General features: G+C 49.4%; 1 protein-coding gene and 1 long non-coding RNA gene across 2 annotated transcripts; one reads left to right on the top strand and one right to left on the bottom strand.

Moving 5' to 3' along the window:
• Positions 1 to 4003: 4003 nt before the first annotated feature.
• Positions 4004 to 5724, bottom strand: LOC109492968. The gene is made up of 2 exons (XR_002146985.3): positions 5515 to 5724; positions 4004 to 4534 (listed from the first exon to the last, which is right to left on the bottom strand). It is a non-coding gene; the product is annotated as an uncharacterized LOC109492968 (long non-coding RNA).
• Positions 5725 to 5874: 150 nt separating this feature from the next.
• Positions 5875 to 24111, top strand: ACTA2 (actin alpha 2, smooth muscle). The gene is made up of 9 exons (XM_003993871.6): positions 5875 to 6015; positions 10043 to 10197; positions 11908 to 12036; positions 14558 to 14668; positions 16701 to 16785; positions 17587 to 17748; positions 19178 to 19369; positions 20773 to 20954; positions 23817 to 24111. The coding sequence occupies exons 2-9, from the start codon at positions 10069 to 10071 to the stop codon at positions 23958 to 23960; spliced, it is 1134 nt and encodes a 377-aa protein (XP_003993920.1). The 5' UTR covers positions 5875 to 6015; positions 10043 to 10068; the 3' UTR covers positions 23961 to 24111.
• Positions 24112 to 26956: the final 2845 nt, after the last annotated feature.

Below are 26956 nucleotides of genomic sequence, written 5' to 3'. Positions count from 1 at the left end.
GAGCCCGGTGAGGACAGGAGGCACGAGCTGGTGTCGAGACGTTGTCTCTCACTCGAGCCAGCTGGTCCCTGCTTTGTCCCCCGTGCGCCTGAGGTTTCGCGAGGCAGGGATGGTGACTGGCGCAGTCGCCTGGTCGCCCGCCTTCGCATGATAATTCCACCTCTTGGTCCCCGCTGCCGTGCTAGACGCTGACCCCAGGCCACCACCCACACCTCTGTGTATGTGCTTGAACTCCAGCTCTGGTCAGAGTCAGGTGTGTCCCTGGTCCAGCACTCGCTAGCGATGAAGGCTTTTGCAAGACATTTAGCTTCCCTGAGCCTCTGTGTCCCACCTACAAAGGGGGACGATGGCATCCCTATGGCTGCTATGTGCTTAGATGAACTCCGGGATGTAGAGAAAATAGCTCTTAGTGCTATCTGATAACAGCGCCATTCACCCTCTCAGACTACTCTTGACGTTTATCGTTTGAAAGTCAGTCGTTAAGCATTTTCTGTGCCTGATTCAGTTCCATGCCAGAAACACTGAGTGTTTCAGGCTCTAGGAATGCAAAGACAAAATCGGTGTAGCCTTTGCCCTCAGACACGTTACATCTAGCCCGGAAATGAAGCGTGTTATTATAGAACAGCGTGATGAGTCTGGCAAGGGAGGTGAGCAGAGTGTGGGATAGGCAGCCAGAGGAGGGACCCCTACCCCAAATGGGGGGTGGAGGTGGCCAGGGGAGGCCTACAGGGCCGGGACACCTACCTGAGCTGGGGAGGGTGCGTAGAACAGCAGAAGAAGAGCCGGAGTTGGAGGCAGAGGTGGAGAGGTGAACGGGTAAAGGTTGCTGCAGGCAGAGAACAGCATGTGCAAAGGTCCTGAGCTGTGAGCTGGCCTGCTTTCTTACTGGAAAAGTCTTCTGTTCAGCATTACTGGGGCAATGTTGGAGCGCACTACTTCTAAAGGGATAGATAAGGCGGAAGAAGCAGGAAAAATGTAAGGGCAGCTGACAAAGAAACAATGGAGAGTGTCTTTCTCCGCCAGGGATTTAATTCAGCTTCAAATGCTCTCTGTTCTTCACGGTGAAGCCTCATCTCCCAAGCCATCTTTTGGTGACAACGGGAACGCTAAAGTTGTTCTGTGTCCAAAATCCAATGGGGTGCCATTCTACAACCCAACCTGCATTTTGTTCTTTAACAAATGCGATGCCGTGAAACGAAATAAAATAAAATAAAGCGCTTGAGGGTGGTCTCTCAATCTTGAAACACATCCCATATTCTAGACACTCTGAAAAGCTCATGGGCGTATACAGGCTTCCTCTGCTTTCGTTGTTGGCCTTTATGGGATCATGGAGACACAGCTTAACACTGTTCCGGTCCTCTCCTCAGGCAGGACTTGTGCACCGTCTCTTAAGTGTCTATCAAGTGTTCGTAAGTGTATTTAATGTCAACACCGTTGGTAGAAATCTCCTCTTTTAAACTGAGAAACTGTTCCAAATGCCTTGACATGCGACAGGAAATATGTCGTGTGTGTGTGTGTGTGTGTGTGTGTGTGTGTGTGTGATGGGATGGGCCCCGCCCTACGTGTTCCCATCCGGATCCCCAAAGCCTACGGACATGTTACCTGAGATGGACAAAAAAAAGTGAATGATCTTAAAATGGGGAGACGATCCTGTGCCATTCAGCAGGGCCCAAGGTAATCGTAGGAGTCCTTCGAGGAAGGAAGCAGGTGGTTAGAGTTAGAAAAGGAGATGTGAAGATGCTTTATTGCCAGCTTTGAAGACGGAGGGGCCACGGGCCGAGGAATGCAGGCTGCCGCTAGAAACTAGGAAAGGCAAGGAAACAGATTCTGCCCCAGAGCTTCCAGAAGATGCACAGCCACCCTGACGTTAGCCCGCCGAAACCTCGTTTGGACTTCTGACCTCACGAACCGTAAGGTAATAAATTCTGTTGTTGGAAGTCAGTTTGTTGTAGGTCCTTAAGCAGCAACAGGAAACAAACACAGGGTGTCATGTTCTTCCGATCAGGTTTTCCTCTCTGCCTTGGTTGTCTGGGAAAGTGCCTTTCACACCTCTACATCCAAGTTCCTCTTTTTTTTTCTTTAATTTTTATTTTTTAATGTTTATTTATTTTTGAGACAGAGAGAGACAGAGCAAGAGCAGGGGAAGAGCAGAGAGAGAGGGACACGGAATCCGAAGCGGGCTCCAGGCTCTGAGCTGTCAGCACAGAGCCCGCCAGGGGGCTCGAACCCACGAACCGTGAGATCATGACCGGAGCTGAAGCTGGACACTCAACCGACTGAGCCACCCCAGCGCCCCCCACGTTCCTCTTACAGACCGTCCAAGGGTGAGGTCGTGTCCCAGGCTCTGCTTTTTATTAACTCTTCACATCTCATTACCACCTTGTAATAATGTATTATTCACCAAATTTTTCATATAAGAAAGCTAAGGCAGGGGTGCCTGGGTGGCTCAGTTAGTTAAGTGTCTGACTCTTGGTTTCAGCTCAGGTCATGTCTCACGGATCATGGATTTGAGGCCCGCGTGGGGCTCTGTGCTGACAGCCTGGAGCCTGCTTGAGGTTCTCTGCCTAACCTCTCTCCCTCTGCCCCTCTCCCACTCACTCTCTGCCTCTCTCAAAAAAATAAATAAACTTAAAAAAAAAACCCAGGTGCGCCTGGGCGGCTCAGTCGGTTGAACGTCCGACTTCGTCTCAGGTCATGATCTCACGGTTTGTGGGTTCCAGCCCCACGTCGGGCTCTGTGCTGACAGCTTGGAGCCTGGAGCCTGCTTCGGATTCTGTGTCTCCCTCTCTCTCTGCCCCTCCCCTGCTTGTGCTCTGTCTCTCAAAAAACAAACTAAAAACATTAAACAAACAAATAAAACAAAACCAAAGCTAACTAAGGCAGAGAGAGAGGACACAGGACTGCTAGGCAGTAGGTCCAGAACTCGAACCCCGAGCCAAAATCCCTAGTGCTCCAAAAATGTTTGCCTTTGCACAAAGACAAGGTCACTGAATTCCTTCCTGATGTTGCATGTTATTTCTCTCACGTGCTAAGCGTCTTCTCTCACGGGAGAGTCATTGGGTTTCTCAGATTTCGAATTAATGGGAAGACTATGAACACTAAAACCATCTGCTGAGCATCAGCCTAGCCCCCAAATACCAGCCCTTATACCTCGAGAGGATGCGTCACGTCAAATTTGCCACGAAGGGCCTGGAAATGCTGAGGGACACAGCACAGCAGAGCCAAGCCAAGCCCTGCCGGTGTGGTTAGAGGGGCGTGTGCAGTGGGAGCTGGGGGAGTTTGTCCGCTTGGGCCATCTTAGGACAACTCAGCCTTTAGATCTGAGAATTCCAGGACCCGGAGAATTTCAAGAATGGGAGACAGGAGGGGTGCCTTGCTCTCACTGTGTCTTCTCAGACAAAATGAATTGTATGAGCTAAATAAAATAGCTAGTGAGTGCGATCCGTCCAGAGGAAATAATTCGTATGGCCTAAATTTTTGACAGTGGCCAAAAAGTCACTTTCCTACCAGAATCCAGATTATATGGATGTTCCCCAGCACTGATGTGGCCCAATTTAAACCTACCAGGTGACGGGGACAGAGAATAAGCAAGACATTGGTAGGCAATTATTGAACACTCACTGCTGACTCAGCTCTGGACTGGGCCCCAGAGAGAATTACACTTGTCCCAGATCTCAAGGGATTTACACTAAATCATCACTGGATAAGGTTACCAAGATGGTGTGTGTGATGTTTGTAGAACAGCACGTCTGGAGAGGATTCTTGACTATGTGCTTATAGTTTGGAATTTATTTTATAGTTTTCCTGAATTGCAATCAAGTCATCGGGCACTTCTGTTTTCCTAATTGGCCCGTAACTCCTTGGATACGGAAGGTATCTGGCCGCTTGGCTGGAGATTTCTTCGTGCACACACGCACTCATCCGATGCTGTTTTCTCTCAGTGGGGAGACTTGGATGGGGCACGACAGTATAAATCTCAAACCCAGACAGCGAGACCATTTAATCACTTGCTCGGAAGTTTATTTTAAGCTATAGGTCTTCCCTGGTTAGTATCATAGATGAAGAAAAGAGAGAAAGAGACGGGGGAGGGAGAGAGGGAAGGGGGGAAGGAGAAAGAAAAAAAGGGGGGAAAAACATGGAGGAAAGACCAAATCTTGAGTCTCCTTGCGTATCTGTTTATATCACAGTCTGGTTCTTGCCAGAGCGGTGGATGCCCACGAGGAAGAAAAGGACGTACGAATCATAAAGGTGAATACCCAGGCTCTTGCCCTTGGCGTTTAGAGGACCATTCGCTTCACAAAGTTAACCGAGCACGATACAGATTGTGTTTGAGACAGGAACATGACCTCTACACTCAGATTGGCCCCCTAACCAGGAAAATAAGGAATTTTTGCTTCACATGATCTCTGTGATTAAAAACCATTGGCTTCGTCTCCCAAGCCCAATTTTACATTATATTGTGTAGTCTTCATAGTTGAACGTTCAGACGGTTGTGTTTTCCGGTTGTTAAAAACTAGACACAGTTGAGAAAGTCCTGAAAAACAGAGAGAAATCTGTTACTATTTAGTCTTTAGCCGTTTGAAATTTTCTTTAAACAAATTTTTTTTTTTAAGTTTATTTATTTTGAGAGAGAGAGTGAGAGAGAGAGCAGGGAGAGAGAGAATCCCAAGCAGGCTCCACACTGTCAGCGCAGAGCCCGATGAGGAGCTCAAACTTGCAAACCGTGGGATCACGACTTGAGTCGAAACCAAGAGTCGGGAGCTTAACGGACTGAGCCACTCAGGTGCCCCTGCCATTTGAAACCTTCTAACATTCAACAGTGCAATTTCTCAGAGATGAATCTATGTGTATGCGTGTGCGTCCCACACGTCTAACATGGCAGACACGGTCACTGCACAGCTGGCCACGGCTGTAAAATAAAGCCATTCGTTCTGGGATTTTTCCCACGGATCAGCGGTCCAGAAATACCCGTGATATCCATCACAAATATTTCTATCATGGATTTAGTTAGAACCCTGGCTTGGAGGAGGGGAGCGGACAAACGAAAAGCCACGGAAGCTTATCCACTGACCCTTGGGAACGAGAGCTTAAAGCCAGATTCCTGCCGCAACGACACTACCTGTCTTTGAGAAATGAGTGGGCCACCTGATCTCTCTCTCACCTGTCAAATGTGTCAGCAGGTAGAGAGCAGGGTCAGAGAGACCCCTCAACTTGAACACGCCCCTTTCTCTCCCAAACCGCATCTATGACAGGGCGCTGCGGCAAAGGAACAGCCCGGAATCATTCGGCTATGTTACTCAGGGACACGTCGATAGGCCTGGCTGATGTCCCCAAGTGGTGGAGGCCATGCCGACCCCCAAGGTCCTCTGTGAAGAACGTGGGCCCGTCAACCCTGCCTGCGTGTCAATTCCTGCTCCCACGAATACCATGCTTGGGCTCCGTTTATCAACATAGCATGACTACCATTAAATCATGGCGCGCTCTCTCTCTATTTATGAAGAGTTGAAACAATACCTTTCTTCATTGCAGGCCTCCTTTGTGAGAGAATGTTTTAAAAGTCCCTACTTCTCGAGGCCGCTCCTCTCTGTGCTCGGCTCTATTAGGAAATGCCCTGGAGTGTCAGTGAGACCGTGGGCTGGCTTCTTCTGTGGAATGTGTAGACGGGGCGTGCACCTGCCCCACCGCTCGAGCCCCGGGCGTCCGGGCATCTCAGCAGTTGCTCTGAAGGCCCCGGGTGTTTATCTCCCCTCAGACAGCTGACCTGCCTCCCGTTTCTTGAGCAGAGCAGTGGAATTTGGTGGAAGAGACCCAGACCTCCGGCCACCCAGATTAGAGAGTTTTGTGCTGAGGTCCCTATATGGTTGTGTTAGCCTGAACGCCAGGCCCAAGTCTGTCTTTGTTCCTTGTTTGGGAAGCAAAGGGGAGGGAAGCAGGCCAAGGGGCTATATAACCCTTCAGCGTTCAGCTTCCCTGAACACCACCCAGAGCGGAGAAGCCCAGCTGAGCGCTGTCAGGGTAAGTGGCTGGGACCCAGGGCTGTGACTTCCCCATCCCGGCGGCTTTGACATTACTCAGTGCACTCAGACGTCATCTGCAGAGATTTACTTGGGCTTGTGCCCTCTGCGATTTCTGAATGAACATTGTAGTACTCAGATGATTGTAGCTTTTAGCTTCCCATTATCTAATATTAAGAACAAAGTTAAGATGCTGTTTGGCGTGGGGGGAGGAGGAAAGGAAGACGGAACAGAATCTGTGTGTCCCCTGCACCATCTGTTTATGCTACATCCACAGCCCAGGTCTGGCTGGGCTCTTTCAGAGATGCAACCTAGCAATTTCCAGTGAGTTACGCGTTTATTTCTACTTAGGCACCAGGGATTCTAGTACTTTCTGTGGTTCGCTTTGGCGTGGGGATTTTTCATCAGATGGTATTTTCGGGGCCGCTGGAGGCGCCTGGAAATGCATTTGAGAAGTGAACAGAGTCTAGTGGCCTCGTCTTTGGTATTGGCTGTTTACGTGCTCGCATCAGGGTTCCTGTGGCTGTAATTGGTAGTGTCTTCTGTAGCAAAGGCACGTCTGTGAACTTACACTCCAGGCTGTGCCTCGCACGCTCCACTGGTCATTTGCAGCAGGAAACAGGCTGTATCTTTCTCTGTGAATAAAGAGGGAGGGAGCGGCTGACAGCTGCTTGTGTGTCAGCGTAAGGGACGTCTGGTTTGCACTTCTCTCTCCCCGCAGCGAAGTGGCAGTCCCCGGGCTGAACCTCGCTGGAAATCGGGGCTTGGCCGCTTCAGCCCGGACTAGACTTTCCACACTGAGATTTGCCTTCATTCTGTGATCCATGACTAAATATGGTTTGCATTTCAAGACGGATGAGCTGGGAACTGTAGTGTTCTTCCTCCCCCACTACCCCCCCCCCCCCCGCCTTCCCCACACTAACTACTCATTTTTGGCACAAGATGCAGGCAAAGCAGTTGGAACAACCCCCCGACCAGGGTGCAGTTCCAAACGCAGACGCTCGCCTGTGTTTTACCTAATTAGGAAATGCTTTGCTCCAAACCCGGCTGCTCATTCAGGTCAGATAAGGCTTGGACACCACTGAGTCGGCTTCTTTCCGGGGACACAGAGACTTCTCCAATGACAGTGCTGATCCGAGAGATTAGAAAATCCCTCCTGGGCTTTTTTGTCTGTTTGTTTTGTTTTATACCAAATAAAAACACGTTTACTGGCTTTTGAGATTTTTTAAATTTTCCGCATGTTTGCTGATGCTCTGGGGCAGCCTGCTTTTTCTGCAGTATATTCAAGCCCCAAGCCCTCCCGGCCAACAAAAGAGTTAGGGAAGGGGACGTGCACTCCTGGTGACCGTCCTGTCACATTGTCAGAGTGTCCTATATCCAAGTATGTCGTCCTGTTTTCAGCTCTTTGGGTTTGGAAAGTCTGCTTAGTGCATCCACAGAGAGCCCGCCGCTGGTGCTGGCCGCCTCTGACACACGCCTCCGACTCTCACTTCTTGTCCTGTCTTGTCTCCTCTACGTATCTCACTTCTCCACTCCCCTCGTCCTTCCGTAGGACGGAAGCCAATCACAGGAATGCCGAGCGGTATCCAGCATCTGGAAAGGGCAGGGAGGGGTGGGGAAGGAAAGAGCAAGCCATTGGCAAGTCTTGTTTTCCATTCTTAGGAGTGGAACCCACAGGTCAAGGATCCCCACGCTACGCCTGGAGGCAGTGTGGAAAGAAAGCAAAAACTAGAAATAAAGAGGGCGGGATAATGATCATAGTGCTATGCTATCAATGATCATCCCTTTGAAACTAACATTTATGGGCATCCGTAATGTGTTTGTCACTACAAAGCATTTCAAATGCTTTTTAAAAATCTAACCCCCCATTGTAAGAGCTCTGTATAGCACATACTGATATTATTGCTGTTTGACAGAGAAGGAAACTGTGATTTAGAGATGTTAAATACCTTACTAGGTCGCAGCCTATAATCATCATACTCTGCCGTCTCCGTGGTCCTAACTTTACCAGCATTGGGATCTTGCATAAGTCACTTCAATGCCTTGAGTCTTGATTTCCTTGTTTGTCAATGGGAGAGAATAGTACCCGTCCTGGATTTTAAAACGCATCGCCTCAGTGGAGATTCACGCTTTTGCGAAGGGTTACACAGCATTCCGAAAGAAACAGCACTGATTTCGTGGGAATGATCTGGCAGAGCTCCAGAACAAAAGCAAAAGTTGTTTTTTTTTTTTCTTCCTCTTCTCCTACATCCCAGAAATTTCCTTTAAAGAATTGCATTTTATATCTGGGTCAGGGTGTGCAACGGGTTCACCAACTTGGAAGAATCTTCCTCAGCTTGAAATCCTAAGCTCTCAAAGTCGGGCAGACAACGGTGGGTGTCCCTCTTTTTATGGGATAATTCTGCTTGGAAAAATGGAAGGGAATCTGAATTGAAAGTCCAGGGGGTAGCCAAGGACACTTGGTCTCTGATTCAACTCTGCCTCCAGTGCCCTGGGTGCCCTTGAGCAAAACACTTCCTCTGGGTTTTCTCATTAGTAGAAATGAGGGCATTGCATGCAAGTGGTCTCTCTAATGGACCTGTTCTCCAAAGCTGCCGCTTTGCTCCCACTTTTCAGATTTTGTTATAGGCTCGGAGCTTAAGAGTCGGATATTCAAAATATTGGATACGTGCCCAATTTAGAAAATGTTACAAAACCCAGGGTAGATCATTAAAAACACCTACAAAACCCACTGTCTCAAAATAACACTCATCAACATCTTGGCAAATACAATTGACCTGTTTTCGATGCATAAATGTACATTTTTAATATCTTTTTTTTTCAACGTTTATTTATTATTTATTTTTGGGACAGAGAGAGACAGAGCATGAACGGGGGAGGGGCAGAGAGAGAGGGAGACACAGAATCGGAAACAGGCTCCAGGCTCTGAGCCATCAGCCCAGAGCCCGACGCGGGGCTCGAACTCACGGACCGCGAGATCGTGACCTGGCTGAAGTCGGACGCTTAACCGACTGCGCCACCCAGGCGCCCCTAAATGTACATTTTTAAATAGGATCATACAATGTTACTTTCTCTAATCTATTATTCTTACATAGAATATACCTTTTCCCTATCTCTTAATTTATCTTTCCTAATGGCGGCAAAATATTATACTATGGTATGTGTAACTTATTAGACTCTCCCTCGTTTGGATTTTAGGTTAGCTGTGATTTTTATTAATGGAGAATAACTATGGCCCCTAAAATTTCAAGCACCTTCTTAGAAAGTTTCAATTGCTTTTAATGTTTCTCCAAAGGTAAAACAAAAGTTCTCAGGACCAAAAGAGATTTTTCTTCTTCTTTTTTTTTAATGTTTATTTATTTTTGAGTGAGAGACAGAGTGTAAGTAGGGGAGGGGCAGAGAGAGGGGGGACCACAGAATCTGAAGCAGGCTCCAGGCTCCGAGCTGTCAGCACAGAGCCTGATGTGGGGCTCAAACCCACAAACCATGAGATCATGACTTGAGCCGAAGTCAGACGCTTAACCAACCCAGGAGCCCGGAGATTTTTCTTTTAAACACCTTCCATTCAACATTTCCAAATATTCACATGCAGCCTGGCCCTCAAAACCTACCTTTTAAAGAAAATAGTTAAAAGTTATAACATATCTAGAAAAATGTGTTGGGGCCGATGCAGACAGCATATTCCAGAAACTTCTCTCCCACATGACACGTTAATCGGATCTTCCTGTCTGCGCTCTGCGGTTGTTCATTTATTCACCTGCTTGGTTATTCTTTAAAGTGCCCACGAGCACCTGTGACGTGCTGGCCACCGTGCTAGAGGTCAGTTGTATGAATGTGGAAGTCTGAGTTCTGGCGTCAGTCTAATTACGGTATGTTGAGATAAATGCTGTGTTGTATACGGGTCAGTGGAATGCGCTCCGGGAGTACAGAGAAGGACCCCGCATCCCTTCTGGAAGGTGGGAGTGGTCAGTGAAATGACATGGCTGCTGGATGACAGCGGGGCGGCGGCTTCCTTCCTGTTCCCCCAGGACCCTGTGAAGCAGCTCCAGCCGAGATGTGCGAAGAAGAGGACAGCACTGCCCTCGTGTGCGACAACGGTTCTGGGCTCTGTAAGGCCGGCTTTGCTGGGGACGATGCTCCCCGTGCTGTTTTCCCATCCATTGTGGGGCGCCCCAGGCATCAGGTGAGCAATATTGTACTGCGATTATGTAACGTGATGACTATCGCCTCATCGACCATCGCATGACGAGACACAAATGCATCCAGAGAACAGCCATATACCTTAAAACCACACGATGTCGCACACCGGATTTATTCAAGAAAAGGAAGGTTGGATTGCAGTAGAGCGAAACAGGGCTACACATCAGGCCCCTCTGTGACGGGGTGCCCATGAGTACCCACAGTCTGTCTATTGCTTTCTGCCCAGAAATGATGTGACCTTGTTAAAAATACACCTCTGGTGATGGATGTGTAGGAGTAAGTGTGAATTTCACATATGATATAGACAGATTGTCTGGTGGGTGCCTATCAGATATAAAGTTCACCTCTCAGATGTAAGTTCACCTTTTTGTCTCATGATCATTATCATCATCAGAAATACTATGAGGTACCTAATAATGTGTACCTCAGCTACTCTTTGGAAAGAAACTATATTAAAGGCCGAGGGCACTCACTCTCAAAGATCTTGATATTAGGTGAAAGTGAGCGTTGTTACCGAATGTAATTTTACATACTTTAGGTGTCAATGAAATATATGTAGACAGCCACATGTTAATTTCAGAGAACATTACATATAAACAAAATATTGGGGGCAGCCAGATGGTAAAAAACTGAGCCATATGGTAAAAAAAAAACAACTCTCAGTTTTAGAAACTCTTCACGTCAGAAATATAGCTGCTCGTTGACCCTATCTGACTGATGTTCGTGGCTCTCAGTTCGGCATACGGTCGCAAGAATGAATAATAGGCCCTTCCACTGAATGAAACCTGAGATGTTTCTTTGTTGAACCGTATGCATAGAGATATTTTGCACAAGCCACTATTTATGGATCTCTAGCAGCCATGCTGTTCTGCAATTCTAAAACAATCACCCCAGTGCAATTTAAAATCCCAGTAATGAGAATTCCCTTTCTTTTGTTTTTGTTTTTGGGGTTTTTTTGTTTTGTTTTGTTTTTTAAGCTTCTGTTTATTGCGTTAAAGGGCACTTGTTTGTATGAGCACTGGGTGTTATATGTAAGTGATGAATCATGGGACTCTATCCCCAAAACTAAGAGCACACCGTCCACACTGTATGTTAGCCAACTTGGCAATAAATTATATTAAAAAATTAAAAAAATAATAAAAATACTTCTGCCTAGTTTAGGCAAATGTCTTACTGTTGATTGGTATGGATTTATCCATTAGAAACGAAGCACTGAGTGGTCATTTGTAGATATGATGCTTGTTCACATACTCTTGGATGGGTGACAATTTTAATAGCTTAAGGGATTTATAAGAGCACGGTGCCATTTAACTAATATGTAAAATTTCATACATTCATTTAGCAAGTAATTGTTGAGTGACACGTAAGTCCCTGGCAATTTGTTGTCGTGGTGAACAAGCCAACACAGCTTCTGTCCTAATAGAGCTTGCTAAGAAATACGGCAGACAAAAAAACCCGCAACGTAAAGTTGCTTCCCCCACAGGGCCCTCTGCTATTTGGAGACTGCTTCAGGCCTGTTGCCAATCAACTGAGGGATGTTGCTTCAGAGCATAGTGACCCTAAGACAGAATGTCATGTTCCTGATACCAAAAGAGGAACTTTCTACCGCAATGACTTAACCCTTTGTGACTGGATTGTCATCAGTCCATGAGTCCTGGGGGAGGCTGACTTGTGCTGTGTTGAATCTTTGCAGGGAGTGATGGTGGGCATGGGACAAAAGGACAGCTACGTGGGGGACGAAGCACAGAGCAAAAGAGGAATCCTGACCTTGAAGTACCCGATAGAACACGGCATCATCACCAACTGGGACGATATGGAAAAGGTACTGGAGGTTCTCTGTGCGCGGAGCCCTCAGGATGCCTGGTTTCTGTGGCTCCTGGTTCAGAGCATCTTGTTACTGTTGAAAAAAACAATCCTGAAATACGTCTTTAAAAACACGCACACACAAATCTCTTGCCTAACAGGGTTTCTACGCTAATCAGAGGGATAGTGTTCTGTGGATTCGAACAGTAGCCATTTGCCAGTGGTGGGAATTAAGAGTCTGTTGCACTGGATTACCTTCCTAAGGCCAGCGGGTGGGGGGGGGGCGGGGAGGGGGGAACGACACTCCCACTCCTGCCCCCCACCACCTACTGGAGGCGGGGAGGCAAGGACTCCCAATGGAGGAGAGCTGGGTGAAGCCCCGCCCCACCCATGCTCTTTTGAAAGCTTTTCATTAACTCACCCTGAACTTTTTTTTGAAGTATTTTAGTTTTCACTCTAGAAGGGAGAGCCGTGACATTGCGGATTTGGGACATTCCTGAAAGTTCCCCAGCGCACTGAAACGCAAGGAGCGGACAAACATTTTTAAATAAGTATTTGAGAAAGTGCCTCTCTGTGTTGTATGAAGAGAGTGCTTTAAAACCTCCCAGATTCATATAAAAGAGCTTCCGAGAAGAGTTAAATCCTAGGATTTTGATGTTTGGTATTAGGCATCATAGACACGCAAGCGATCGGAGAAAAACCAGAAAGACCAATGAGAACATGACACTAATTCTGTTAAGGTAGCAAAATATATTCGAACCACAATATCTGGACTTTTGTCAGCTCCCTACACACATGCGCACACACAACTCACACATGCTCACACACATACACATACAGGCACGCACACGCATACCCACGTGCACGCTCATTCACACACACTCACGCACACTCACACAGTCACACAGACTCACACACACACACACAGGCACCCGCATGTACACACGCTCTCACCAGGTTAAAAGAAAGTGGTATTGCCAGAACTGATCAGCAATAATGCCAAAGCCTCTAGCTCTCTATAAAAATTGCATTTCCTTAGGTTTGCTTAGTCCGAGAGGCTGGGTTTGGTTAAGGCTGCAGTTTGGCTGAGAGACGCTGTTAACGGCAGCAGGAAATGCTCTTAAGAGCTTCCCCGTGGAGCTGGCAGCATCTCAGACTGCAGGCAGAGCACTGGGATGAATATAGTCATCATTTCTAAAATCTGAATTTAAAGCGTCTTCGGGAGAGAGAGAGGCGAGGGGGGTGGGCAGAGAGGTTTGTGGGCGGGGCTGGGGGGGGGGATCAGCTGTATCGTCAGTGCTGTTCCAGAATAACCACAGTATATAATAAGACTGGCGGGATTTCTTGAGCTCTCTGCCGTTTCTACTCCCTCAGAGGGGTATAACTTTCAAGCTCCCTAGTTCTTTTCTAGAAACCGCAAATTCAACACCGGAGAGACTGGGACAAGATCAATCTAGCTTTCGTCCATTTGTCAATTTTCACGAGCTGTTCTTGTTTGGTTTTCATTCTGGATGAATCTAATACTCCTGGTGCCAGGGGAGAATTTCCAGGCCTTTAGAAATCATTAATTTAGACTTCTTTGCAATGGTGTGTTCTCTTTGGCATCTGATGATTAAAGAGGATGCTCAACCATGAAGCAAACTCACGACCAGAGTACATCATACAAACACGCTATGAATAGGCACAGGCTTTTTGGGAAGCACCTGAAGGTCAAGTACCTGACCACGAATGGGAGGGAGGTCCAGAGGGCACCAGCGAAGGCAGGCTTCGCCAGCCCTAGAGAGCAAGGAGGGGAGGGAGGAGGCAGGGAGACCCGTCCTCTTAGCATACATCGCAGAGGGAAATTTCCTGAAATGTATTAAAAAGGCAACTAGATTTTTTTAGGTCAGCTTCGTTCTCCCATTCACACATTCACTCATTTGTCCTCTTGCTTGCTAAACGAAACCATTTTGCCGTGAATATTCACTAAAGTGGAAGGAGGAGGAAAGACACGGTTTGCGCCTGGCTGGCTCAGTCGGTAGAGCATGAGACGCCTGATCTCAGGGTTGTGAGTTCCAACTCCACCTTGGGCACAGAGATTACTTTAAAAAAAGATATAGCTGACTAACAGGAATATTTATTCTGGGCCAGCCCCTGGACTAAATAGTAACCGTAGGGCTCTTGCAAAGACATACTAGTTATTTTGATATTACCCGTGGTGACGTGAGCCGGGAAGGGTTAAAATTTGCCTAAGCTCACACAACCAAGAAATGGGGGTTGAGTTGGGATTTGAACCCGTTTCGACTTCAGATTCTGTGCCATCCTGGTCCATAGACCTGCATTTGGGATTTTGCTCAGCCGCTTACGAGCTGTGAATCCTTGGGTAAGTTACGCACGGTCTCTGGGCTGCGGTGCCCACGTCAGTAAAGTTGTGGACATCTGATGAGTGCTTGTAACGTTCTGCTTGGTCCTGGTTTCATTTAGCTCATTCCTGCCCCTCTCTGGGGTCTGCAGCCTTCCGTGACGTTGCATCACTGTGTTTCTCCTCCGTCCCCCGCTAGATATGGCACCACTCTTTCTACAATGAGCTTCGTGTCGCCCCCGAAGAGCATCCAACTCTGCTCACCGAGGCGCCCCTGAACCCCAAGGCCAACCGGGAGAAAATGACCCAGGTGAGCATCCACTCCAGGATCCAGCATTTGGGGTTAGGGGACAGTCCTGTTGGAAAGGGGCGGGGCAGGACAGCAGAGAGATGGTGCGCCCAGCGGCCCCCTCACAGACCAACAGCTTTCCAGGGACTCCGGGGAGGCCAGAGACAGTAGCGTGGCCGTGGTAACTCACATCCTTACTGCAGAAACTGCCCCGTGACTCCAAAAGCAATAGGAAATGAAAATATTTCATTGTCAAAGGTGCTACGTTAGCTTAAAAACTTCCAAGGAGAAATCATTTCAAAGTACGGCAGGAAGTTGGTTCTTAGGTCGGAGAGAGGTTTGCAAACTGGATCTGTCACTCATCAGCTACGTGAGTTTAATGAAGCCACTTCATTTCTTTGAGTTTTAGTTTTCTTGTCTATCTATACATGGGGAATAATATTAGTGCTATCACTTTTCAAAGGGCTGACGTGAAGATCAACGGGGCAAAATGTTAAATGTGTTTCATGGTGCCTCATATAGTAAACATTCAACAAAGAATAGATCATTTATTTATTTTTTTAATTTGTTTTTGAGAGAGAAAGAGACAGAGTGTGAGCAGGGGAAGGGCAAAGAGAGGGAGACACAGAATCCAAAGCAGGCTCCAGGCTCTGAGCTGTCAGCACAGAGCCTGATGCGGGGCTTGAACTTGTGAGCCAGGAGATCATGACCTGAGCGGAAGTTGGATGCTTCACCCAATGGTTTTTATTGGCACTCTTGTGACTAGGCTGAAACTCAAAGACCGTATAGCAGGAGACCATCCATTCCACCGGCCGGACAAGGTTTGCAATTTGGATGAGCTATCGAATAAAAAATCTGATGTCAATTTAACGCTTGCTATAGTTAAGCTCTGGGTTAAACATTTTACATGCATGGTCTCTTTAAATCTTAGCAATGCGAAGCATGTTGTATTATATAAATGACTATATAATTATATATCTGATTATATAAATGAATCATTCAAGGATCCCATACATAAGACTGTCCCAAGGTCACACAGCTAGACGTGCCAGAGCCTGGAACTGACCTAGGATCTTTTGGCCTTGGAGAACAATCCATAGAAATCATAGAAATACTGTATGGCTTCTTTCCCAGAAGAGCTCTTGCTGATTACCCCAACACATGCGTGGTCATTCTCTCCAGGGGACATCTGTGTGCCTGGGAGTCACTCCGTGAGGCAAGCGATGTCATTTCTGATGGGCGTGATCGTCCTTGTGAATGGTGCGGAGGCAGAAAAATATTTGGGAAGCATGGCTCTCTAGCAAATCATGTCAGACATTCTGGGGGATGGCCCAGGGGGGGCTTCGCCGATGGAGAAATGGAGGCCCGTGGGCACGTTTGTGGGCACACACTTCTCATGAGTGACCTGGAGGGGCTCCCATTCTGATCTTGTCCCCAGACCACGTGAGTTGAGGCCCGGCCATTCACACGTGGCCCTCTGCTATCAGTGGGTAGATCTTGTCTACCAGGAATCAAGGTCTCGTCCACAGCAGCCAAAGTGGCCTCAGAGCCTAGGGCTGGCATTGACTCAGCAGCTACCTGGAAAGTGGAAGAGGTTAAAAGGAACTTCAGACAAATCACAGAACTGGGCTAATCCAAACCCATCTGAGCTTCTGGTTTAAAAGGTCTTCTCCTGTAGACTAGAGATGTCAAAACTGGAATGCTGTCTTTCCTTGGTCTTTTGGCTTTGATATCATGTGTGTGTCCTTGACTGCCCACACTCAAGCTCCCCTAGACCAAACTCCTCCGTTCACAGTTGAGACACCAGGAAGGAAGGCCACAGAAGTCAGCTGTTAGTCTGGCGAGCCCTCCTGGATCAAGGCGCCAGGGCCAAGGCCAGAGCCTACACAGCCCCCGCCAGTCACATGTGCACCGCCCCCCTGCCCCAGTCTCCTCTGCCCAGAGCCAGGCAGGCCCATCTGTATTCTGAGCCCACCCGCAAGAGGTGCTCTCCTGAACATTCTTGCTGAGACTGGAGACATCACTAACTTAAGCTCTTTCGGTTGCTTTGCAGATTATGTTTGAGACGTTCAATGTCCCGGCCATGTATGTGGCTATTCAGGCGGTGCTGTCCCTCTACGCCTCTGGACGTACGACTGGTAGGTCGACGCGCTATTGGGAGCCCCAACCGGGAGCACCATCCGTTGTGGGCTTTGATGGTTATCGACATGGGGTTTGGATGGCCTGGGGTGGGGGGTAGTTAGAACTGACAGGGCTAATCCCAGCCCTGAAAGGTCTTCTTTCCACCTTTAAAAACAAGCCCTGGAGGGGTGCCTGGGTGGCTCTGTTGGTTGAGCGGCTGGCTCTCGATTTCGGCTCAGGTCATGATCTCACGGTTGGTGAGATCGAGCCCCAAGTCAGGTTCTGCGCGGAGAGCGTGGAGCCTGCTTGGGATTCTCTCTCTGTCTTCTCTCTCTGCCTCTGCTCGCGCTCTCTCTCAAAATAAATAGGGGTGCCCGGGTGGCTCAGTCGGGAAGCACCCCACTTCGACTCAGGTCATGATCTCACAGTCCGTGAGTTTGAGCCCCGCGTCGGGCTCTGTGCTGACAGCTCAGAGCCTGGAGCCTGCTTCGGATTCTGTGTCTCCCTCTCTCTCCGCCCCTCCCCTGCTTGTGCTCTATCCCTGTCTCTCAAAACTGAATAAATGTTCAATAAACAAACAAGTAAATAAGCTTAAAAGAAATAATGAAAATAAGCCCTCAAGCTCCTATTTCCAGCAGGACTTTTTCTCTCTTCCTGCTCTTCCTTTATGTTCCCCAAGCCTGTCCTGCCTCGCCTACCCTACCACATGCTTTCTTTCTTTTTCAAGCCAGAGGCTCAGAAACTCCCCTTCTCCTGGGCCAGCCAGGGGCCACGCACCGGGGGCCGTGGTGACTTTTGTCGTGCGATTTGTCCCCCAGGCATTGTGCTGGACTCGGGAGACGGGGTCACCCACAACGTGCCCATCTACGAGGGCTACGCCCTGCCCCACGCCATCATGCGTCTGGACCTGGCCGGCCGCGACCTCACCGACTACCTCATGAAGATCCTGACCGAGCGCGGCTACTCCTTCGTGACCACCGGTGAGTGAGGCCCGTGGGAGTGAGGGGCGGGGGTGCAGGGGCCGCGTCTTCTTCACGGGAACCTCGAGGACCCTGGCCACCATCCAGGGACATGACGGGAGGGGACCGTGCAGCTGGCAAGGCCTGCCTCGGACGCTGAGAGCAAAGCACGGCCTTCTTTCTTGACAAGAATGGTGAGAACCTCCAGCGTAAGCTCGTCAGGGGCCTGTTACTTGGACACTTTTTAACCTCCTCTGTTCACAAATGGGAAGGTGAGAGTGCAGAGATGGAACGCAATGAATGTGGCACACTGGTTGGCGGGCTTGGTGACATCTAGGTAGGGCGTGGGTCCCAGTTGTGCCACGCACTAGTGGGGGTGACCCAACTCACCAACCTGCGGCCTCCTCATCCGTGAATAGGGTTTCACCCCCGACGTGATTGCCGGATTAAGTGATACCGACACTAAGTAATTCGGTATTTGTAAGTCAGTAATTCAGTGATTGTTAGCTGGCGTGAAGGCCAACCTGGCAGGAAGCTATCCATGTGTCTTTGGCCTCTGTGTTGGTGGCCCCCAGTGCGAACTTACGAGAGGCAGAGTCCCACGGTGCTAGACACGTTGGGATGTCCTCGGTGCGCACGGCCCTAACCACCTTCCCTCCACTCATTGGTCAGGTACTGTCCAAATGTCTCAGTTTCTGGACATGCCTCAGGTTTATTATAGACTCTGAGCTTGAGCCCTGTGGATGTTCAGGCTTCCTTCTGGGGTAGGGAGGTGAATTAATTCCTACATTCCTCTTCTCCCCGCAAAGAACCCCAGCATATCTCCCAAAGGTTCCAGGGGCCTGGATGGAACCCATAGCTTAGAAGTTCCAAGTGCAGGAGTCTGGAAGGGACTGGCCGTCTGCTTCCTCCACACCTCCTTCAATATGCATCACTGAGCCTTCTGGTCTAGGACTGGTCCTGAGCCAGGGCCTGCCTCCTTCTGGAAGGTAATGGATACACCAGTGGTATAGCTACTGGGCCAAGCACCGTGGATCTGTGGAGCTTTTTGAAAACCGCGGGGGCCCCAAAGCATAAGATTTCGGCATAAGACTTCCTGGTCAACCGAAAATCCAATATGACAAACTAGTATAAAGCACTTATAACAGAGAGTGAATCCTGAAAAAAAGAAAACATAAGGTACAGAAGGCTGCCCTCCTCTGCGCCTTTCTCTGGCTCGCTCCTTTCACTCCTGCCCTGCATTTCCCAGACAATCTTTTCCACGAGCCCACCATTCTGCCAGGGACAGAGTGGTTCCCTCAGGGACTCTCTATAGTTTCATTACCATCGCGGATGTGGGGCTGCAGAATGGCGAACTTACACCCCGTGAACCCACGCCGCGGGAGAGACTGATGTGAGGCAGGTGGGTTTTTAGCACAGGTGCAAACCCTCGTGTCTGTATCTTTGACAGCCGAGCGTGAGATTGTCCGGGACATCAAGGAGAAGCTGTGCTATGTAGCTCTGGACTTTGAAAATGAGATGGCCACAGCCGCGTCCTCCTCCTCCCTTGAGAAGAGCTACGAGCTGCCCGACGGGCAGGTGATCACCATTGGGAACGAGCGCTTCCGCTGCCCAGAGACCCTGTTCCAGCCGTCCTTCATCGGTGGGTCCCAGCGTCCTGTCCCCGGGAAGGGGAAGGCACCCTAACCCCCTGCATCCCCCCAGCCCCTGGCCATCAGCACCCTTCTGCATGGGGGGGCATGTGACAGGGGCCACAGGACCAAATGCAGTTCTAAACCAGGGCAAGGGAAAGAGTGTCACAGTTTTAGAGAGAGAAGGAGGCCAGGAAAGGAGTGTTTTTTCCTTATTTATTTTGAGAGAGAGGCAGGAAGAGAAAGTGCAAGCAGGGGAGGGGCAGAGAGAGGGAGAGAGAGAATCCCAGGCAGGCTGTGCTGTCAGTGCAGAGCCCAACGCGGGGCTTGAACTCATGCACCGTGAGATCATGACCTGAGCTGAAACCAAAAGTCAGACACTCAACTGACTGAGCCACGCAGGTGCCCCAGGAATTTTCTTTCTAAGCAAACACTGTCCGTGTGTCTGGAGAATGGTGAACAAATCAGATCTTGCCTGTGCTGAGGACACAGTGGAGCCATCGACAGATGGGGAGGATAACACTGAATGCTGAGACTGTGGGAGGAGTGGGGCGGGAGAGAGAAAAATGGAAGAGCCTGTTCCTACAATGAGCACTGACCTCGGACAAAGGTTAGCGTTGTTGTTTACAGAGGGTGGGCTCTGGGAGGGGAGAGCCTGGGCTCAGTCTCAGTTATACTTTCATGATCTTGGGAAGGAAGGCCACTTAAGCATCTGTGTCCCCAAGCATCTGTGTCTTCATGTGTAGAATGAGGATTGTGGGGCCCCTGGTGGCTCAGTCAATTAAACATAGGACTCTTGATTTCAGCTCAGGTCATGATCTCACGGTTCTTGGGTTTAAGCCCCGCGTCTGGCTCTGTGCTGACAACTCGAAGCCTGCTTCAGATCCTCTGTCCCCCTCTCTCTGGCCCTCCCCCCTCTCAAAAATGAAGAAACATAAAAAAAGAAGAGAAAGGAGCCTTGTCCAAATCGGATGAAGCACCTCCGATTGGGGAGTCAGTGCCCTTTAGCATTGAGGGGTGTTCCCAAGGGAACAGGCCAAGAGACACGTGGGTGGTCCTGAGCTACCGCAGGGGTGCTGGCTCCGCACGGGACCCTCCGTGGGGGGCCTGAAGGCTCTGCCCTTCCTTGCACCCCACCTAGAAGTGAGTCTGTTAAAGATCAGCGATGTGATGTTGTAACCCTCCGCCCCTACGGTGCCCCATCAGGGCCTCCTGGCTAGATCAGACATGGGAGCACACGGAGCATTACAAGAGCCTTCTGGTCACTCGGATGGGTGGTTCTTACACTGTGGTTCCTGCCGAGCTTCAGGCCACTGTGAGACCCCCCCCCCCCACAGAAGCTCACACGGGTCTTCTGTGTCCGACCTGGGTGTCGCCCACCACCCGAGGGTCATGGCTTGTGTCTCCTTTGCAGGGATGGAGTCTGCCGGCATCCACGAAACCACCTACAACAGCATCATGAAGTGCGACATTGACATCAGGAAGGACCTGTATGCCAACAACGTCCTCTCCGGGGGCACCACCATGTACCCGGGCATCGCCGACCGCATGCAGAAGGAGATCACCGCCCTGGCGCCCAGCACCATGAAGATCAAGGTACGGTTCGGGGTCAGATGCTACGGTTCTGCTGCTGGAGGTACCAACCCCGTCACCAGACGTGACCGGCTCTTCAGAGCAACACGTGTTATTCACGTGTGCTCATGGGTTCCAGGACTAGGTGGTGGTGGGTCCATGTCCACACGTTCCACTGTTTATTATTATTATTGATGTTTATTTTACTTTGAGAGACACAGAGAGAGAGCATGAGCAAGGGAGAGGCAGAGAGAGAGATAGAGAGATAGAGAGAGAGAGAGAGAGAGCATCCCAAGCAGGCTTTGTGCTGTCACTCAGAGCCTGACATGGGGCATCCATCTCACAAACCGTGAGATCATGACCTGAGCAGAAATCAAGGGTTGGACACTTAGCCAATGGAGCCACCCAGCTGCCCCCACAAATTCCACTCTTTATTGGCTATAAGTCAGTTCATAAGAGAAGCTAAGTTATTCTATACAAAATTTAATCTACAATTATCTTGTCTATCAGCTACTTTCAAGGGTAAAGGTCACCAGAGCTCCCGTGTGTGCGTATCCCTTTATTTTTTTTATGGAGATATAGCTCACATATAACATTGGATTCGTTTCGGGTGTACAACCTAATTCAGTATTTGTATATATTGTGAAGCGATCACCGTAAGTCTAGACGATTTCCGTCATTGCTCTTAAAAATACACGCGTGTCGTTTCTCCCCATCACAAAAATAGTGCATCCACGTCTCACAGAGACATTTAAAAAAAAATCAGAGGAGCCACACATATTTCTGAAGAGGTTGAGAAGCCGTGGGTTCAATAGCATACGCTCCTCCTTCCACTACTAAAAGTGATCACCTGTCGGTGGCCGGGATTAGAGTTGTGTCTTCATCTCTGTCTGGTGCGCCTTTTGATCCGGGCGCTCAGAAGCGCAGAATCACTCCAGGATGAGCCAGCTCAGTCCCCGAGCCACCAAAGACCCTTCTATTGTGTTCCGAGTCCCAGCGAAGCGAACTCAGAGATTAAACAGACACTGTTCTTTGGAGGCCAACTTAACATGTGCCCGGTGATTCCCGAAAGAGAATTATCACTCTCTGAAATCAGAAGGCCACGCTGGGACTCTCTGACCCCTGTCACAGGGAGCGGGAGAAAGGGCATTCCACGTGCAGATCACACACACGAGAAGTGTTCAGGCACCTTCTCTGTGATTTGCATTCCCTTCTCTTTCTCGGGAAGAGGGTTTGCAGATCACGTACACAGTTCCAGACCAGAGCTCTCGGCCTGCGTCCCGGGCTCTGAAAGACTGCATGGTGACAGCAGAGACAGGTTCCTGAGGCTGGTGTTTCTTGGATGCTCCTCTGATCGGCTGTTCCCCCCACCCCACCCCCGGCCCCACCCCACACTGGAGGGAGAGACAGGAAACTAGCTCCGGGCTCACGGACAAAGCCAGCCTAGGTGGGGGTGCATTACAGCAGCTGCAGCCAGAGCTGGCTGGTTCCTGCTCCTCCAAACTCAGCTTCTGGAATGAAATGAACATGGAACTTTGGGCTCCGGTGCGGTGAGAGAAAACCGTTAAAAACCTGGGGCAGTAAAGGTTATGACATTAGGCGAAACTGAAACTGGAAGGGGGCTATAGAAACCCTGCACTGGCTTTAACCACTTTTCCGTAAATCTAAAATTACCCCCAACTGGAATAGTTACTTCTAAAATGAAACGAAATGAAACAAACAAACAGACAGACGAAAAACCACCTGGGAGAGGTCGGGGTTTGAATACTGGGTCTGACAAGCATACAGCCAGTGGGACCTACCCCTGTTGCTCCAACCTCTCTTGGGGACACCTGGCTGGCTTCGTCGGTAGAGCATGTGACTCTTGATCTTGGGGTTGTGAGTTTGAGCTCCACATCGGGTGTGGGGTCTACTTAAAGACGACAACAACAACAACAGCAACAACTCTCTCAGCCTCAGTTTCCCCACGTGTGGCAGGGCACTACTCAATACTCTTTAAAGTGGTTATGAGAATAATTCATGTAAAACGTTGAGCATAGTAGGCAGGTGGTAAGTACTCAGTAAATATCAGCTACTTGTATTCAAAAATAAACGTTCAAACGGAGCTTGGGGGATAAACAGAAATGAAACCTTTCCCCCAGGGTTTCAGAAATACCTTGTCTTTTTGCCCAAATGTCCACATTTGTTTCTACCCAAGTATCTAAGTCTGGAGTGGATTTGGGAATGGCTTAACTGTAGCTATCTGTGTTTTGGGCGATAGCAGGTGGAGGGGACCCCTGGACCCCGATTCACTGCTCTCTGCGTCCAAACCGTTCATTTAAGAAACGTTAGCATGGCCTGCGTGTCAGGCCTGTGCAGCGGGAAAGCCAGTCAGTGCAGCTCAACTGGGAGCCACCCAGGGAAGTGGTCATCCATCCGGGAGACCCCACGGTATGTCTCAGTAGACATAATCGGGTGGAGCAAGACTCGTCTCGTAAGTTCTGGCACAATCGAAGCTTCTCGTTGAGGATGCTGGTGTCGTGCTGAGTTCTGAGACACAGCGTCTGAGACATCATCAGTGTTCTTGAGTGGAGGCCGTGCAGGATTTGGGGCCCATGTTTAGTTTCTCATTTCATAGACCAACCCCCTTAGAGTTGTTACAGGTGCTTTGGAATAGATTGTGTGAAAGAAACCAGAGGAACAAATGCGCTCATTGGAGAGTCTCTAACTTCACAGCCTAGTCACATCCCTTGGGTTGGGGGTGGGGTTGGGGTTGGGGTTGGGGTTAGGCATCTGACAGCCAAGACTGTCCCACTGTCCGTGGAACCTGAGCTGTGTGGACCATGGTGGCATGTCCGGCCCTACCCTAATTCGCTAACCGTCCTTCTTTCTCCTCCCGGCCAACAGATCATTGCCCCTCCGGAGCGCAAATACTCTGTCTGGATCGGGGGCTCCATCCTGGCCTCTCTGTCCACCTTCCAGCAGATGTGGATCAGCAAACAGGAATACGACGAGGCCGGGCCATCCATTGTCCACCGCAAATGCTTCTAAAGCACTTCCTTGCTCTCTTGTCTGTCTCTGGCACACAACTGTGAATGTTTTGTGGAGTAACGCCTTCGATTCTTTTCCAAATCATTCCCAGCCAAAGCTCTGACTTGTTACCTACGTGTTTTTTAATAAATCTGAACTATGTTACTGGTAACCTGCGGCCTTGGCCTCTGCCCCTCTCAGGTTTCTGTAGGGGGACCTTACCCGTTACATCGTGGCTCCCTCTGGTGGCACATCCCGGGACATGACAGGGCTGTGGACGTGGACGCTTCCCAGGAAAAGGTACACTCACACTAACCTGGGAAGTTCCAGCTAAATGCTCTAAGTGGAAAGAATTTGAAAGTACACAGGTACATGGAAACAGGGATGAAAGTGTATCAATAGGATAACCCACAGTGACTTCACAACCTGCCGGGCCCTTATATCACTTTGCTGTCTTACGACCTCAGTACCCGTAGCCTTATATGCGAATACAGAATAGTAACTTCGTGTATTACACACGCACAGATGTCTGATTATAATATACATTAAACACATACGAAACATAATAAATATACAGGTTTTCCTTGACCTACAACAAGGTTACAGCCCAACAACTTCAACCCGAGTTGAAAACGTCGTAAGTTGAAATGCATTTTCCGTACTTAAACCTACCGAACGTTGGAAATTAGCCCAGGTGACCTTAAACGTGCTCAGAACACTTACAGTAACCTCCAGTAGGGCAGGATCATCTACCACAAAGCCTATTTCATAGATTAAAAAGGTGTTGGGTGCCTCATATAATTTATGAAATACTGTAAAGTGAAAGGCAGGATATGGGTACAGAGTGGCGGGAAGGGGTCTGTCGTTGACCCCACGAGCTGTAGTCTCTGCTCCCGCCCAGCCTCGGGAGAGGGGGAACCACACAGAGCACTAGCCCCGGGGAAAGATCGAAATTCAGATTCAAAGTACAGTTTCTACTGAATGCCTTTTGCTTTCACACCATCCTTAAGGCGAACCATTGTGAGCTGGGACCATCCGTATGTTAGAAGAAAGTGTGACTTTTAAGTCTTTCAGAGGAAACAGATTTTTTTTCCAAAACAGGAAACAGCACTCTAAACTCTCATTACACAACTGGATCATCGGTTCCCCTCCCCCCGATCAGTATCTGTGCCTGAAAAGGAGGCTCTGGATCTATTCACACGAGAAGGGAGGGGGCGTTAGCAATACTAGCCGAGGACCACTGCGTCCGTCATCATACAGGGGATTTTATAAATATCCTCCCTCGTGTGTCCTTCAGGACGATGTGGGCACAATCTTGTGATCGCGTCCATTTCACAGATGAAGAAACAGACGTTCCCTTAATATCATCATTAGGAAGAGCTGCCAACTTCGACTTCTCTTTTACCGATTTGGCCTGGGAGGTGCCAAGGTGCACAGAGACATCTTCCCTACCCGTAAGGCTCTTCCCCTCAAGTGCTTTTCTGCCCAGGCTGCTTGGCGTCCTCGGCGGATAATCCAGCTGGGGGCCGCTCGTCCTGTGTGTGAAAGTCCGAGTGGGATCAGCAACCACTGGGGGTCCTTCGAGTGAGGGGTCTCTGTCCATCGCGGCATCTTACCGCAGAGATTTACGCAAGATTTAATATCTGTTTGGCCCAGAAAGTCCACGCTTCTCTGGCCCTGTCGCTTGAGCTAATGAAGACGAATACCACACATAAAAAGAGCTGACGTGTGCTGGGAACTGTCCTGAGCAGATTCTATACCAAACCTTTACACTAGGACCTCATTTTATCCCACAAGAGCCCTGTACACTTGGTATTCCTCCTGCTCTTTAACAGATGAAGCAACTGAAGCTGTGAGTGGTCCTGTCCCTGGCAGAGGGGCAACTTGACCTTGGTTCCAAGCCCGGTTCTTAGCTGCTAGGCTGCTGTGTCTCAAGGAGTAGGCCATACAGGTCAACGTCATCGGGGGCTCCTTTTAAATGGGCACATTCTTGGGTCATAACCAAAGCGTACTGAGCTAGAATCTCTGGAACCGAGGCTAGGGGCTTGAGTTTTTGTCCGATTTCTCTGGTGAGAGGCCCCCGGGGGGCTCAGTCGGTTGAGCATCTAAATCTTGATTTCAACTCAGGTCATGATCTCACCGTCGTGGGTTTGAGCCCCACATCAGGCTCTGCGCTGACGGTGTGGAGCCTGCTTGGGATTCCCTCTCTCTCTTTCTCTGCCTTTCCCAGGCTCGTTCTCTCCCCTCTCTCTCTCAAAATATTTAAAAAAGATTTCTCTGATGCCTCTTTCGCACATCAAAATTTGAGAAGCACTGTAACATGCTGTGACTGAAGGAAATTTCCCAGTTGCAGGATTACACTTACGGGGCAAGGGCGCTCCCTACATCCTACACTTGAACTGAGGCATTAATGCAGACACCTTGCAGCCAGATCGCTTTGGTAATTGAAGCAGAAATCACCAACCGTTCCCATCATCACTGCAGAGTTTACATAAAGTAAAACAAATCCCCGCACTGTCCTACTCGTATCCACCATCAGAGGATGTGGGCTCTCTGGTCAGCGAATGAGGGCTTGGAATAGTCCGAGGATCTGAAGGAGCCACGGCCAGAGGCCGCGACCAGGAGAGCCAGAACCACTCACTAAATGAGCCCAAGTGAGTCGCCCCTTCCTTGAGAGCACCCAGCTTCAGCATCTCCGCACCATGCACAGTCCTAGAGCAACACCTCCTCCCCTTGATTCCATAAGATGCCCCGTGATTCAAAGGGCTGGACAGAGTCTCGTGGATGAGCCCGAGATGAATCTCGAGGAGATAAAACCAGCAACATAAGTCTTTGTCGTCAGTGTGGCATCATTCCTGCAGCCAGGCTGAGCTCGAGGCTCTCCAGTAGGATTTCGGACACAGAACGGCCTGGAGAAGAGTTCCGGACTGCGGTGAGGGAGGAGGCTGTCTGAGCCAATGCACACAGCTCCACCAGGAGCCATGGCTGCGAAATAAGCCTATTCAAAAAGATTTGGA

Source organism: Felis catus, chromosome D2 (assembly GCF_018350175.1).
Source record: "Felis catus isolate Fca126 chromosome D2, F.catus_Fca126_mat1.0, whole genome shotgun sequence".
NCBI lineage: Eukaryota > Metazoa > Chordata > Mammalia > Carnivora > Felidae > Felis > Felis catus.
The sequence above is the reverse complement of the archived record's forward strand: the minus strand, read 5'-3'. Positions and strand labels throughout refer to the sequence as shown.